The sequence below is a fragment of the Notamacropus eugenii genome, chromosome X (genome assembly GCF_028372415.1).
Source record: "Notamacropus eugenii isolate mMacEug1 chromosome X, mMacEug1.pri_v2, whole genome shotgun sequence".
Classification (NCBI taxonomy): Eukaryota; Metazoa; Chordata; class Mammalia; order Diprotodontia; family Macropodidae; genus Notamacropus; species Notamacropus eugenii.
The window spans coordinates 23699863-23716533 of record NC_092879.1 but is presented as its reverse complement, the minus strand read 5'-3'; the positions used below and the strand labels follow the sequence as shown (position 1 = coordinate 23716533).

At 44.6% G+C, this 16671-nt stretch overlaps 1 protein-coding gene and 1 pseudogene across 1 annotated transcript in view; both read right to left on the bottom strand.

Annotated features, from left to right (window-relative positions):
• Nucleotides 1–6594, bottom strand: part of LOC140516159 (protein bicaudal D homolog 2-like) — a 37217-nt gene extending 30623 nt beyond the window's left edge. The window contains exon 1 of the mRNA XM_072627133.1: nucleotides 6418–6594. Coding sequence (XP_072483234.1) covers nucleotides 6418–6425 — 8 coding nt within the window. The 5' untranslated portion in view covers nucleotides 6426–6594. The remainder of the gene's footprint in view (nucleotides 1–6417) is intronic.
• Nucleotides 6595–13024: 6430 nt separating this feature from the next.
• The window catches only part of LOC140516284 (neuronal tyrosine-phosphorylated phosphoinositide-3-kinase adapter 2-like), a 27757-nt pseudogene continuing 24110 nt past the window's right edge, over nucleotides 13025–16671 (bottom strand).

Genomic DNA, 16671 nt, shown 5'->3' with positions numbered 1-16671 from the left:
TTTTGTCACACATGTTTTCATAAGGTTCCCAAATGACTGTTTCCTTTTATGGAAATAGAATAGTGCTAAAATTTGGATTGAGATTAATAGTGCCCTTTTAAAATAGGCATTTTGCTCCTGCCATCAGCCATTATTTGTTTTCATCTGTAAAATTTTTCAGAGTAGATGTATTAAATAAAATGTTCAAAGTGAGTCTCTGGAAATTAAAAATATAGTAGGATGACATTTAAAAAATTATGGATGGCTGTACTGATCAGGGAAAATTTTTTACTGTAAGATTTGTTGCTAGATGTAACTGAAAATATAAGAAATGCCTTTTATTGATAAAGTAACCTACACTCAGCTCTTCATATATTTGCGTTAATGCCTTCTCTAACCTAAAAACTGAGCTAACTGTTAAGACTGAAACTGTTTTCTTCCATACTTGCTTACACAGTAAAAGCTCATAAAGGAAAGTAAAACACAAGGCTGAAACCCTTGCAGTGCCCAGATGAAGAAGTTTTTAAAATAACACATCAGCCTTAATTCTTGATGTTTTTTATTGACTCAAGTTGGACCCTTAGGCTAGAAAGTTCAGATTGAATTATGCCTACCTATGCACATAGCATATACATTTTATATTGTAAAAACAAGTAATGCACTGCCATCTTATCATGGAATATAGACGAATATAGGCTTTTGATGGCTTAAATTCTAGTCATTCAGACTATATTCCTTAGTTGACATAATGTCAAAGATGGCTACTTCATCATATTCCATTGTATAAAATAAGTTAACTGAAAATTCCCCCCTGCACCCAGTCTACCTTCTTAATCTGGCATTTCTTCAGTGCAGCATAAAACCTGTGAATTTTTTTAAAATTTTAAACTGTATAAAAGTACACCAAATCCTACCTGACAATAGTCATCCTGCTGTGACAAAGTTTCATTTGTGGCACTAAATGTAGGGAATTACTATAAATGCTCAAACAAGGATTTCTATTCTTGGTCAACAATTAGGAGGATATTAGTGTTTAATATTTAAACAATATTTATTCTTCTGCAAAAGGAGTATCAAATGCGATGAACAAGGTACAGAAAAGTTTTGGTTGGAACTCGGCAACATTAGTCATAAGTAACGACAAACTTGGAAAGACCATTGCAATGTGTATTTTCAGATAAGTGCATGACTTCTACATGGAAGGAGTAACTGATCAGATTTTTTAAAAATTTGCAGGTTAGAGATATGAAGATTAATGTATAAATATGAAAAATATTTGGAGGCAAATTATGTCAATATCAAAAATTAAAAAAAATAAAATTTATATTTTTGTTTAAAAACGTTAGGCAAATAGTTTTTTTAATTGTTCTCAAAACATTTTGCTTTATTAATGGAGATGCTTTTTTAAAGTGAACCGCCGCACGGAGATTTTCCTAAATCAGCACTGTGTATTGCTAAAAATGTAGTAAATCAATGAAAATAAAATCAGATATATGCTTTAGTATCATAAAATAAAGCTTCTCATACCTAAAAATTATGCCAAAACAAGAAACTGAAAATGCAGCCTAACTTCTCACTGTCCGTACATTCAATACTGTTTTAACTCGTGCCAATTTCTATAATATGAACATGTATTTATAGCTTTTATATTGGCAGACAGGATTTGCCAGAGTGCAGAGAAAATCTTGATCAAATGTGTTAAAAAACTGTAAAGCTATTTTTTAATGCTTTCATTAGCTTGAAAAACAATACATTGTAAGTTGTCACTTTAAAGAGAATATTTTTTTAATCTGAATAAAACCTCTCTTTGCATTTGAAAGAAATGTAATTTCATTTCTTCCAATGCAAGAAACCTGAGTTTTTGTAATGAATTGCTTGTTTTTTTTCCCTCAAAACAAGCATCAAAATGCTATTTACTCCTCTTAAGCATTTGCTGGAACAAAGTTCACAAGAGGGAACAATGCACAAGAAGCTCCCTTACCACAAGAGTAAGTCAGACAATAAGAGTTTTTTTACACGAAGTGGTTAATCTAATGGCCAAGCACAGAGGCATCCACCAGAAGGACCATGAAGGGACACTTTCTGAATCATAAACATTATCATCCCCACCATTACCAATTCATTCCACTTCTATCATCATTGCCCTCTGCTAACCCCACCTCCCAATGAGACAGAGGATGGCGAGGAAGACCTCTGCCACTTTTCTATACTATCTCCTACCCTGTATGGCATCAGGGTTGCTGCCCATTCCCCACCCCAGTGGGGCTCTGCCCAAGATCCATCTTTAACACTGTTCTGCCCTTAAGACCTCTTCCACCTTCTCATTCCAAATAACAACCAAATGCATAAGATATCTGGATATCAACCTCGGAAAGCAAGTAAAAGACATATAGATTCAGTTGCAAGTCCTTAAAGAAATAAAGAACAACCTAAACAGCTAGAAGAATATTCAGTGCTCATGGCTAGACTGTGCCAATATGATGAAAATGACAAAACTACTAAAATAATACTTCAATGCTATATCAAATTGCCAAGGGCATGTGTTACAGAGCTTGATAAAATAATAACAAAATTAATTTGGAAAAACAAAAGATATAGAATATAGAGGCAAATGATAGAAAGAAAGACAAATGGGTAAAAGTAGCACGTCCAGACCACAGACTGTATTATAAAACAGCTGTCATCAAAAACCATCTTAAAAAAAGGAGATATAATGGAACAGACTTAACAAGAGTGCATCAGAAATAACGAAACTCAATTACCCAGTTTTTGAAAATGTGGAAGACATTAATAACCTAGAAAAAAATTCCTTATCTGATTAAAAATTGCTGGGAAAGTTGGAAAGTGGTCTGGCAAAAATTAGGCTTAGAACAGTACCATATAGTCTATTCCATAATACCTTCTAAATGAATGTGACTTTCATATTAAAAGATGATATTTTTTTAAAAAAATGGAAGAGAAACAGATCATGTATATCTCATAGCTATGGGTAAGAGATACATCCTTAACCACACAAAAGATAGAGGCAATTACAAAGATAAAATACATAACTTTAATTACTTGCACCTGGAAAGGGTCTGCACAGACAACACTAATTGGTTGAGGATAAGAAGTTAAGTGGTTGAACAGGGAAAAAATATATTTGTATCAAATTTCTCTGGTAAGAGATTTGTATGTAAAACATATAAGCATTCTTGTGTTTGTGTGTGTGTGTGTGTGTGTGTGTGTGTGTAGCTGAATAATGGTAAGATGTCCTCCCACCTTGCCTTTTTGTGTTGCCATGTTATGCAGAAACACTGGACCCAGAGTATGCAGGAGACCCTGATTGTGCCAAGAATAACCTCCCCCCCAAGGGAACAAAAGTTATTGTTAACATCCCAAACGGGACTTCCCGTGTGTCTTTGGGAAGCAAAACAGGTGCCAGTCAGTCCACATTAGATGGGAAACTGCTTGTGCAGCTGGGACCTTTGTAGATAAGCAGACCACCGTATCTTCACGGTCTATTAGTTCCCAAGGGAAAAGAAGTGGGCTTTGGTGCTGCCTGGCTCCTCCCCTCCAGGAGGGGTTTTGTCCTTTTCCCACCCCTACTGCTCTTTCCCTCCTCCCATGCCACTCTCCTTTAAGTAGAGATGGGTATTTTCCCCTCCTTCTTTGGCCTGCTGTTATTAAAAGACAAGCTTCTGTGGGGATTGTGAACTCTTTGGGTTCCACATGCATGCTCATTTATCTTGTAATAAACCTAGTTTTCATGTAAATTTCGTGAAGGTGTGATTCCCTGTTGTAGCTGTGTGTCTATCCCTCTTTCTCTGTCTCTGTCTGTCTCTTTCTCTCTCTCCATACACACACACACACACACAGATGTGTGTGTATATGTGCATATGTGTATAATCATTTGTCATTCAGCTATACATAAATGGTCAAAGGATATTCAGTGATCCTAGGAAGAACTGCAAAGTATTCATAACCACATGAAAGAAGCGCCAAGCCACTCATAACAAAGGAAACACAAATCAGAACAACCCTGACGTTTGACCTCATACTCTGCAAAGTGGCAAAAGAAAAGGACAACACACACTTTTGCCTTGTTGGTGGAACTGTGAAGTGGTATAACCGTTTGGAAAGCAAACTGAATGGCATCAAGAAAGTGACAAAAATGTCCACACTCTTTAAAACAAAGACCCCATTGCTGGCCTTCTACCCCAAGAAAACCATCCGTAAAGGCCGCTCAGTGTGACTGTGATGGACAGAGCTCCTGGCGTCTGAGAAACTCATGTTCCTGAGTTCAAATCCAGCCTCAGACAAATATTTCCTAGCTGTGTGAAGCTGGCAAGTCACTTAACCTGGCTGGCCTCAGGTTGCTCATCTGCAAAAGGAGCTGGAGAAGCAAATGGCAAAGGACTCCAGTATCTCTGCCAAGAAAACCCCAAATGGGCTCACGAAGAGTTGGACACGACTGAAAAAAGACTTAACAACCACATCCACGCCATCAAGATGGCAAAAGGTCCCCATGTACTTCAAAACATTTTCAGCAGCACTTTCTCTGACAGCTAAGAAATGGAAAGAAAGTAGAAGCCCATCTACTGGGCAAGGGCTACACAAAATGTGGCATGTGAACCTCACGGAATGTTTCTGAGCTGTAAGGAATGATGGGGGTCATGAGTACAGAGAAGCATGGGAAAAGCTTTTGTGAACTGCCGGAGCAGAGCCAAGAAAAACCATCCACAGGAAGTGTAAGAATAGAAATGGAGAGGACAAGGGCACATCGAAAAATCAAAAGTAAACACACCAAAGTCAGAAAGACCAAGTAGGGCGGAGATAGGAGGAGACACCCCCAAGCTTCCTCTTTGTGGAGGGGGGGAGCTCCAGAGGTCTTGCACCTGACGGAGTTTTGGACATTCTCCACGTACCAATCACTTAACGGTGATGACCCTTTTGGAAGTCCTCTCTAGAAAAGACCACTATCATTTGTCATATAGGATGGCTCTCTTGAAATTCCAAATGCCACGTAGACAGACAGCTTGAGCTCAACATAGTCAAAGCCGAATCATCCTCTTTCCCCCAAACCCTCCCCTCAGTTGCCATCTCCAGTGATGACTCTCAAATCCACCCATCCAGCCCTAATCCCCTGCTGACTTCCCAACTGCCTGGTAGCCATCTTCAGTATGCTGAATTTCACACATCCCAAACCGAGCCGTGATCTTCCCCCCGCCCCCAACCCTCCCCTGTTGCCGCAGAGGGCAGCAGCAACCTGCAGTCTTTCAGGCTGAAACCGAGGAGTCCTCCTCCGCCGCCCACTCTCTCGCCCCTCCCATATCTAGCCTGTTGCCAAGGGCTGTCGGTTCTACCTTAGCAACAGCTCTCGGAGGCATGCTCTCTTCTCTGCTCTGATACTGCCACCTCCCTGGTGCAGGGCCCCACGACGTACTGCAATAGCCCGCTGGCGTGCCTGCGGCCCCCACTGCAGTCCCCTTTAGGTTCAGCCACTAAGGAGACTCCCTTCGGGCGCGGCTCTGACCGAACTCCGGGGCTCTCGCACTCAGATTCTAGAAGCTTCCCAAGGCCTCCGGAATCCGAGACATCCTCCTCTTGGGGGCGTTCCACGCCCTCCCTCACCTAGCCCCCTCCTCGCTCTCCAGGCTTCTGGCACCCCACGACCTAGCATTTTCTCTTGTCCTCACTGCCACGCTCTTCCCCCCAGAGACACTGAGCTCCTGGCTCTTCCAGGAACAAGAAGCCCTCCCTCCACTTCTTGGCTCCATGCATTCTCTCTGGCTATCCCCCAAGCCTGCAAAGCTCTCCCTTCCCACCTCTGGCTACTGGCTTCCATCTTGGGGAAGGACTGGAAGCCTTCCCCCAGCCCTCTTCATTCCAGGGCCTTCCCCTCTTATCTCGTCTGTAGCTTCTCTGGACCCCTCACCGCCTGCCGCCATCCCTCAGACTGCCATCTCCTCCAGTCTGGGGCCTCTTTTGGCTTCCCGGCTCGTAGCACGGTGCTCGGCACAGAGTAGGGACTTACTTAATCGACGCTGAATGACCGCCTGGCAGCTGCAGGTTGAAGGGGATAGGACTTTGCTCGCTATGGGGATGGCCGAGAGATACACCTTCAGAAGCTTTTCCCTCCGCCTCAGGGAAGGCCCAGGAGCGGGGGTGGGGGGTGGGGGGGGGGCGGGGAGAGGAGGGAGGTCTCGGCAAAGGAGGCTGTCGGGAAAGAAAACGGCCAGCTAGCGTTTACGGAGACCCACTACGGGCCAGGCACTGTCCCAGGCCAGGCCAGCGTCCCATGCAGTTGCTCTCATAGTTGGGGAGGTTTTCTGGGAAAAAGGAGTCTCCCGCGCCATGAACCCAGCCCGCCTTGGGTGGGGGGAAGGGACGAGGCTGAGGCTAGGAATCCATTAGCAAGCGTCTATGCACCCCTCATCGCCCAGTCTGCCACCTTACCTTTGCATGAGGGCCCGCGAAGGTCGGACCAGAAGAAGCTGCGCGGCCGCTTTTCCTCTGACCCGGGTGGGCCAAGCCTTCCAGGCCGCAGCCTCGGCAGCCGCGGGCGGAAGCACTCGACAGCCACAGGCAGCCTGCGCAGCCGCGTGGAGCCGCAACCACGGTCTTCGCCAGTGCGCGTGCGCAGAGCCAGGGTGTGAGCCACGCCCCCTCCCCTCCCCGCTCCGAGCTCCACCCCAGCCTGCCGGGACTCGATTCGCCTTCCTTCCTGTTCTGGCTCGGGAAAGGAGTGCGCCAGGGGCCTTGGCTCCCCCGGGCGTAGCCCTCCGCCCTTGCACGTGCTAGCACACCTGACAGGCTGAATGCAAACAGTTTTTATTATTATCGTATTATTATTTATTGTTTTCACGGTGACGTGGATCCACGGACCGGATATTAAATCGCGCTGCCTCAGACAAAGTGCACCAGGCGTAAATCTGTGTCAGGACCATCCACGGTGGTCTGTGTCCTTCAGATTCAGGGTCCCCACCAGTGATTAAGCGGACCCTCAGAAAGGAATTTCTGCACTGCGCAGCTTGTAAATACAACAGGAGAGCAGACTTTGACAGAGCTTCCACTCCAAGTACAGTGCAGGACGTCTGCGTGTTCTTTCCCATTAAGGAGCCATGACACAGTGTAGGTCCAGGCGGTACTAGGATATGGAAAACGCCCCATTATTCCAGAAAGGGTCTTGGGTTAAAGGCCTCCTCAGGAAGGCGAAGCCAGCCCCATCTGGCTTTGTTGACATAGGAAGTACCTCAGGGAAGAAAGAGACCATGAGGTCCAGACTCTTCTCACTTCAAGCCCTGGCCCTTGTTAGCGTCCACAATTTACATGAAATGTTGCCACTGCCTAGATGACCGCATGGCACGCCGACTACTTGGCATTCTGGTGGCTCCGCACCTACTGGGTGACTGCCCACTGACCAAAGACCTTGATGGAACATTGTTAGTGCTGTGGAAGTGGCCACCTCAACAGGCGTAGCTGGGACGGGGGCTGCATACCTGCCCCTTCTTGCTTCTCTTTTCCCCGTTTTGTCTCTGTGCACCAATGCCTGAGGTTTTCTGTGCTGATTCCAACACGTGATTAGCTGATGGCACAAAAACCCTCTTCTGTATTGACGGATGTCTAAAAATTTACTCTTTCAAAGTTCTTCTACAAGCGTTGAGAATGTATTGAGTTTGCTGCAAAGAGAGGGTGTCTTTTTAGGGTTCCTTTCGCTCTAGTAGGCCCCAAGGACCCACCCAACCTATTCTCACTTCAAGAGTGGGCTTGGCCTTTGTCTTGGTGTTGTTCTACTTTGACCCCATAACATCTAGGCCTCCCAGTGACAGGATGGGTTCAGAAATGCTGTGTGTTTGGGGGGTACAATCCCGTTCCTTCAAGGTGATCCCACTGGGTCTTGATGGTGGTCTCAAGGGCCAGCTGCAGCTAGTGGGTCGAGGTGATAGGACTGGCATCTGCTGATACCACCTATCAAGAGGAATAGAGGTTAGCTGGGGATTTCCTCCTGGGAAGGGGGGTGGAGTGCGGATGTCTCATCAGGATTTCTGTTACAGCCACCAAGCCTTGTTTTTGAGGCTTTTTCCTCAGAGCGAGAGACCCCAGCTGTAGGTTCCCTTCAGCAGCAATTGCCCTGGTGAGCCAATCAGCTGGGAGGAGCCAGGGATGAATTGGCCATTGTTTGACCAAGGCCCGGGTATCGTTGCCCCACTACACCATCTTCACTGTCGCTGGTCAGATTCAGTCCTGGGACCGCCTCACACCAGCTGGCTCCCTGTGCACCCCTTCTGGGCCCATTAGCAAGCAGCAAGAACAGACCCCTTCAGTGACATTACTTAGAATCAGAGACCTAGAGTTGGTAGAGACTCCAGAGGGCCTTTAGCCCCTTCTTGGCACATAGAGACCCTAAAACACAAGCAACACCGATCTTGGACAGAGGCCTGAGTCTGAGGCCTCCTGAGGTCCCTGCCTGACCTTCTCCCATAGAGTAATCCCCAAAGGCGTTCATCAGAGATGAAAACTGGTTCTCACTGTCTGTTCAGGCCCTTCCAGAAGTCACCCTCTGACCAAGGAGCCCACAATCAGTTGGCACTGGTGTGTTTGAATAGCCTTTCTCCAAGGCTGTGGCCTGACTGCTTTAGTAAACGCCCATAACCAACTGAGCTTGGCTTAGGAGGCCGAGAATTACATTTTCAGTGTGAGCGTTCATACTTCAGAAATCTGCAAAGGCTGCAAATCAGGGCTGCATTTCGTGCTTGTCAAGACAAGAAAGGGATGGTAAAAATTTTAATATCGCAGATTCGACTTAAAAATGTACCCACCAAAACTTGGATTGGGGCTGATGAGCAACCACCACCACCACCACAACAAAAGTACATCTAGCCATACATTTTTCTTCTGGAGAGCTGGTCGTTTAATTTTTAGCAGTACATTCCTGTCTACAGTCCTTTCTGGTTGACCCAGCAATGGGTCATGCTGGTTTATGTCAAGAATTCCTGACTTGTCCCTCTCAGACAGATGTCCCTAGTTCTTTTGAAAATCCTTGTCAATTTTTAAAATTATTTATTTATTTTTAGTTTTCAACATTCACTGCCACAAGATTTTGTGTTCCAAAGTTTCTCCCCATCTCCCACTTCCCCCACCCTGAGACAGCATGCATCCTGACTACCCCTTCCCCAAATCTGCCCTCGATCCTATCACACACACACACACACACACACACACACACACACACACATCCTTCCCTTATTCCCTTCCCCTCTATACCCTTGTATGTGTGTCTTGCCTGTAGGTCTTATTTTCCAATTGCATGTAAAAACAATTTTTAACATTTGTTTTTAAAACTTTGAGTTCCAAATTCTCTACCTTCCTCCCTCCCCAGCCGCCCACACTGAGAAGGCAAGCAATTCAATACAGGTTATATATGAGTCGTGACACAAAACACTTCCATAACTGTCATGTTGTGAAAGACTAGCTATATTTTCCTCCATCCTATCCGGTCCTCCATTTACTCTGTTCCCTCTTTTGACCCTGTCCCTCCCCAGAAGTGTTTACTTCTAATGGCTCCCTCCTCCCACTTGACCTGATTATTTCATCTCAAAACTGATTATGTCTTTTGATCATTTATCAAATGGGAATTGGATCTCACTTTTACAAATTTGGCTCAGCTCCCTATATGTGTGAGAAATCAGGCCTTTATCAGACACACTTGCTCCAAACTTATTTTTCATAGTCACTATTCCTACAGTTACTATACAGTTACAGTTATTATTCATACAGTTACTGCATTTCCCTCCATCCTATTCCCCCATCCCGTTTATTCTAGTCTTTCTTTCTCTCTCCTTTCACCCGGTCCCTCCTCAAACTGTTTTGGTTCTGACCATCCCATCCCTGAATCTGCCATCCCTGCTGTCACTGCCCCCCCTTTTCTTATCTCCTTCCCCTCCTACTTTCGTGTAGGGCAAGATAGATTTCTATACCCAATGTAGTGTGTATGTTAATCCTTCTTTGAGCCAATTCTGATGAGAATCTCCCTCACCTCACTTCTTCCTTCTCCCCCAACCAGTGTAAAAGCTTTTTCTTGACTCTTTTATGTGAGATAATTTACCCCTTTCTACTCCTCCCTTTCTCTTTCTCCCAGTACATTCTTTTCTCACCCCTTAATGTTTTAGCTATTTTCTTTAGCTTCATTTTCAACTTACTCCTGTGCCCTCTGTCTATATGTAGTTCTAAGTACCCTAACAATGAGAAAGGTCTTATGAATTACAAATATGATCTTCCCATGTAGAAATATAAACAGTTTAACGATATTAAGGCTCTTATGGTTTCCCTTTCCTGTTTACGCTGTTCATGGTTTTCTTTATTCTTGTATTTGAAAATCAAATTTCCTATTCATCTTTGGTCTTTCCTTCAAGAATGCTTGAAAATCCTCCATGTCACTGAATGTTCATTTTTTCCCCTGAAGAATAGTCCGCTTTGCTGGGTAGGTGATTCTTGGTTGTAATCCTAGCTCTTCTGCCCTCCAGAAGATACTCCAAGCCCTCTGATCCTTTCCTGTGGAGCTGCTAAATGTTGTGTTATCCTGAATGTGGCTTCAACATGCTTGAATTGTTTCTTCCTGACTGCTTGCAATATTTTGTCCTTGACCTGAAAACTCTGAAATTTGGGTATAATATTCTGGGCATCTCTTTCAGGAGGTGATTGGTGGATTCTTTCAAATTCTGTTTTATCCTATGGTTCTAGAATATCAGGGTATTTTTCTTTGATATTTTCTTGAAAGGTGAAGTACAGGCTTTTTTTTTTTGATTATGGCTTTCAAGTAGTCCAATAATTTTTAAATGATCTCTCCTGCATCTATTTTCCTAGTCAGTTGCTTTTCCAATTCGATATTATACACTGTCTTCTATTTTTTTATTCTTTTGGGTTTGTTTTATTGGGAAATACTTTTGAGAAGTAATGTTTTATATAAATCTTTTGCGTTATTTTTAGAAGGCCTACTGCATTTTCATTTGTAAGTTAATTTATTGCCTATGCCATGAAATGACTACAAATTAAGTACAAAACAGCCAGAATTAAATTAGTGTTTAAACTTATACATTTAAAATTCAGTTCCTGAAGTGTCTAATTCTTTTAAAATGATGAGTGTAATTAGAGAAGGATAAATGAGCTTGTGAAACAAGGATGTGAATATGTTAAGTTTTGAAGTTAAAGTCAGGAATCTCTTTTGTTTTTGCTTAAGGAACAGCACTTCAGGACACAGAGTTACGTTAGTGAAGAGTAGCAACTATTGAGCTATCTTGTGTTATCATAATGAGATATCTGGTTTTACTTATGCCTGTTATTCAGTCTGAAAGGAAAGCATGTGCAGAAATGTATGAAAGCAACTTAAGACTCGCCTTGAAGGTGTTCCCATTCTTTAAAGGGATTTTGAGAGCAGTAGTATTTTTGTGAAGGATCTATTACTGTCACCAACGTAAGATTATAGCTCATAATTATTATCTAGGATATGTGATCCATGAACCCTGAACCCACCTGATGCTGTGATTATTGGAACTTGCTATTTAAAACTCTATGGGACTGGAATTTACTATTGTTTTCATTTGATCTGTACCTGACTTGATAGAATTATATTGCATACAGGAATGCAATTATGGGAATTCTGAGGAAAACTTTATTGTATTATTTGTACTTAGTCCCGCATGACTAGGAAACTGGACCATCTCCCTGTGCCTTTAACGAAGGACCTATGTTATACTGTTTTCTCTCAATTGTCAACCCATATGGCTTCTAAGAGCCCCTATAAGGTCCTTCCAAGTACTCCCCCTACTGCCCCTACCACACTAAGAGTGCGAACTCCTAGATCATCTGAAGATAGTCCTCTCTCAGTGAACATCTGAGCCCACAGAAGACTTTGTCCTCCAGTTCTGGAAAGCCCTGAAGGAGATGACACGTAATGCAGATGGCTTCCCCAAGAATCCAGGCCAAGTCAGTGAAGAGAAGAACTACCTTCCTACTTGAGCCTTCTTTCTGGATCCTTATATTCCATACACCATTTGCCCACATCCTTAGGCTGCCCTAGTTAGTTTTAGTTTTGGTTTGGTTTGTCTGACTGCATGTCTTTCTTTGACGGTGCCCCTCATTTCCCTTACCTTGGGCCTCCCCTTCTCTTGCTTTTGGTTACATTACAAAGGGTTGCTAAAACTCCCCTTTCAGTTTGCTGAGGAAGAATGATTTTTCCCCATACTGTCCTTGATCTGCAGGTGGCGCCTTTGGCACACATTTGACCAAAAGGTGCAGAAAAGTAAATCAGCTTGAGCCACCCTCCCCCTCCTTGAAAAAGACCTAAAACCTCCTTCCCAGAGTTGTGAAGATCAAATGAGATAACTATAAAATGTTTAGCAGAGTTTGCTTGCATAATAAATGTTTCTGTCCTTCCTATTTTTTTTCTCTAGACATTTTATTTCAAGTTTGATTTCATTTTAAGAAGATCTCTTGCTTCCTTCTCCTTCCAGGCACTCTTTCAGTCTTGTGGCCAAGCCATATTTTCGCCCTGAGGTCGAACTTTTAGTTGTAGTATTTTTCTCTTCTTCTGGATTTTCCTCGTGAAGATTCCTGACCACTTATGTATCTTCACAATGTTTGATGTTAACTTTCTATTGGTGTGACCAACAATAAGGAGGACTAGACAGTTTCTTTGATCCTCACAGATTCTTGAACATCTCGAAAACAGGAATTATGTGCAAGAAATAAGGCAATTTCAGCTGTCTTCAAGGTCTAATACACCAGGGACTCTAATGAAGTAAAAATCTTATGGATTAATAACGTTGTTTTTTGTTCATTTGTTTTCAGTCGTTCCCCACTCTTCCTGACCACATTTGGTGTTTCCTTGGAAAATATACTGGAGTGGCTTGCCATTTCCTTCTCCAGAAGAGGAAACTGAGGCATCATTTTCACCAGGCATAGACACTGTTCTGGGGGTGAGGGTAAGGGGGGTTCCGTCTTGCCAAAGCTAAGCTCTGCTTGGCTGGTGGCTCCCCGAGGACACTTACAGCTGGGGGTGAGTATCTCAGAGGTGCCATGGGAGCCGCCCATAGCCCCCCTGAGGCTCAGGCTCCTAAGCATCAGAGACCAGGGGTCAGAAATCATAAGCCCCAAACCCCACGATTGCTGGAAATGGTGCCCAACTGGTCCCCGTGCGACCTTGGCCTTCCACTCCCCTGAAATCTTAGGTCTGACAGCCCCTCTGTGATGGGACGGGGCACCTCTGTTTCAGGAGGCAGGTCCAGGAAGAGCCATGGGCTGAATTCCAAACTTTAGGGTTAGAATAGGGCACATATACCTGATTGGGGGCTGCCCCAAGGGAAAGGATGAGACTAGCAGGATTTTTCCCAGCTGGGGCTGTGGGAGCTAGTATTTGAGAGCACGGGAGAGGGATTTGGGGATATGTGTGTAAAGTCTTAATGCCCTTGGATAGGATGGAGGATTGCAGCAGACCTCAGAGCTGATCTAGTGAAAGCTCCTCTTTTGAGGAAAGAGTAACTGAGGCCGAGAGGAGGGCAGAGGTCCCAGAGTCAGTGAGGTGCAGACCCAGATCTTGAATGAGGGTGTCTCCTGCCTGCCAGACCAGCTGGCTTCCATCTTGGCCTCTCCCTCCCCTGATAGAAAAACTTCAAGCGCTGAAGGTCCCTGGGAAGGCACTTCCCATAAGCTGGTGGGCAGGTTCCACATAGACCTAGAGGTCTACTTAGGACTGTGGGGTTAAGTGAGCCACGCATTCCTACCACTAACTTTGGGGCAACCTGAGATGTACATTAAGCAGGGCCTGACCCTAAGTAAATTTCATGCTTTTGTGGAGTGAGTCTCTTCCATTTGTGAAACTATGGGCATGACCCTTACCTGCTTCTCTCAGAGCCCTACTTTAACGTCTTCTGGGAGCTTAGAGTGGTCGACTGGGCAATGCCATTGCTTCCTGCCCGTTGGACTTGTTTAATATGGTAGCATATGTATAGAGCAAGAGAGAAAACATGGGTACTCATAGACATGAACAGAGAGTGAATATGTGAGTACTCATATATGTCAGAATACAAAGAATGATTACTAATGTTTATGAGAGCACAGAAAGTATGAATCATGTAAATGGATTGATAGAAAGAATTCCTGTACATAGGAATGAAGAGAAAGAAGCTGGGTGCATATGTTTATATAATCTCTGTTTCCATATCCATGAATTGTCATAGATTCTCCACATATTCATTTGCGTAAGTACGACTTTATAAACTACAGAGGAGGGACTCTGCAGGCCCATATGTGAGCACACATGGGTGAAGAGAGAGTACATACAAGTATGTGTGTGTGTGTGTGTGTGTGTGTGTGTGTGTGTGTGTGTGTGTGTGTGTAACATGAGTTAGTTCCCAAGCAGGATGATGTAATCTTATATAAACGTATAATGATATATGATATATTAAAATGGAGAGTAACATAAATATTTTATGTATATGCCGATTGACGCTCATCCTATATATTATGTTTTACATTTGTGTAGGATTATAAGGAGAGTCATTCAGTTCTTATAAAGAGGAAAACTGGAAGACATAGAGGCAGTGAATATAGAGAGGAGGTATTTGAGCCCTCCTGGGTAAGAATACACAAAGTCCAGCGATTTTGAAGAGGGGGACAGAGGGCCGTCCGCAGAGACTGCAGGGGGCCGCTGGACATCGGTCCTGGTCCGCGGGGTCCTCTCCCTCCCTGCCCAGCTGCCGGAACGGCCGCAGTCGGGAAACCCCGCTGGGAGCTCGAGACACTGGCAGAGGGGAAAATGACCCCGAGAAGTTCTTAGGGGGAGGGGGAAATAAGCCTGAGAACGTCTTAGGAGGTCGGGAAATGAGCTTCAGACAGCTGTGGAGGAGGGAAAAACGAGCCCGAGAGGGTGTGCAGGGCAGGGGAAGTGAGACTGAAATGGTGTGTAGTCGAGGGATGCTGTCTCCATGGAGCCGGGGGAGTGGGCTGCCTGATCAGGGCCAGCAGAGGTAGGGGCGGAGTTGGCGGGAGGAGGACTCCTGCCTCGCCAAGGTGGGCGCTGACGGCAGCGGTCATCGGTGCTCAGCGGGGGGTCCACCTGGCCCAGACTCAGCTTCTCGTGACTGGTGGCTCCCTGTGGACCCCGAGGGCTGGGAGCTGGGATGTGAGAGGCTGAAGATGCCAAGGGACTCACCCAAAGCCCACCTGAGGCTCAGCCAGTGAGGGATACAAGGGGCCAGGGAACTTGTAAACCACATACTCCAGGACTGCTGCATAAGTTAGAGTAGGGCAACGCGTCCCCAATGGTACCTATGGGACTTTGTCCTTCCCCTGCCCTGGCCTCACAGTCCCTGTGAGATGATGGTTGGTGTACCTTTAATTCAAGGAGTAGGACAAGGAAGAAACAGGGGTTTTATTCCAATCTTTAGAATTATAATTCGGGTAGATGGGCCTGAGTGGGGGCTGCTCCAACGGAGAAGATGAGGCTATCAGGGTTTTCTCAGCTGAGGCGCAGGGACTAGTTTCCTATCCTAGGGAAAGGGTGGTATGGGTGTGGGACTGCAGTCTGATTGCCCTTGTTGGCCTGGATAGGACGAAGGCCTAAAAGAGACCTCAGAGCTCATCTGGTCCAGCCTCCTCGTTTGAGAAAAAGGGTGGCTGAGGTCAAGAGGAGGGCAGGGACATGGCCAAGGTCACACATTCCGTAAGGGACAGACCGGGTCTCTCCTGTTTGCTAGCCTTGCCGGCTTCCATATTGGCCTCTAAAGGAAAGCGCAACACAGAAAGATGTGGCCTACATTAAAACACACTCCAATCTGACCTATTTCAAAATGTGTTAGCAATAATTGAACTAAAGGTGGGATGGAAGTTTGGACATAAACACACACATACAGACGTACAGAATCCCACATGCTCCCACATGTACACACACACACATACACACATGCACGCAGGGGTGAGCGCGCCCCCAAATCAATGAACAGTGAATCAGATATAATTTAGAATATGCACAGCCACAGACATACAGAAAGTCTCACTCCCACAGTTCCACACACACTCTGGTGAACCAATGATCAAACAGGGGATAGGATGGAAGTTAAGACATACAGAGACACTCACACAGAAACACTGAAACACATACACTCCCACACTCATTCACACTTGGGCACCTCTGGAACAATTGTTTCGTTAAAAATATTTTAATCCATATCAATACTGATCACGGTGAGAAGATACAGGAGGGTCTCAAGAGTGCCTGATTGACTCAGGAGGTGCAGAGGTCGGGCAGACAAAGGCAAAACTGGACGAGAACCTTAACTCCTAAGGGAAACGTCAGGGGAAAAGATGGTGGAATATTTGGACTTATCTCTTCATAGATGAGCACTACTGTCTTCCATGTGTATTTTGACACAGATGAGTACTCACCTCTTCTCTCACTGTAGCCATACATCTGAGTAATGATATATTATCCTTATGTATTCTTAGGTGAATGAATATTCCTCCACACTCTCTTATTGTCCATACTTCAGTACTCATATATACTCTCTATAAATAAATCAATATATTTACGTTCCCCCAAGTACTGCAGTCACATACTTATGATATACATATGTGTGTGTGTGAGCAGTCATGTAATCAGTGTATATACATGTACTATATTTTCTCTTTTGACTCATATACATGGTTATTCAAGTA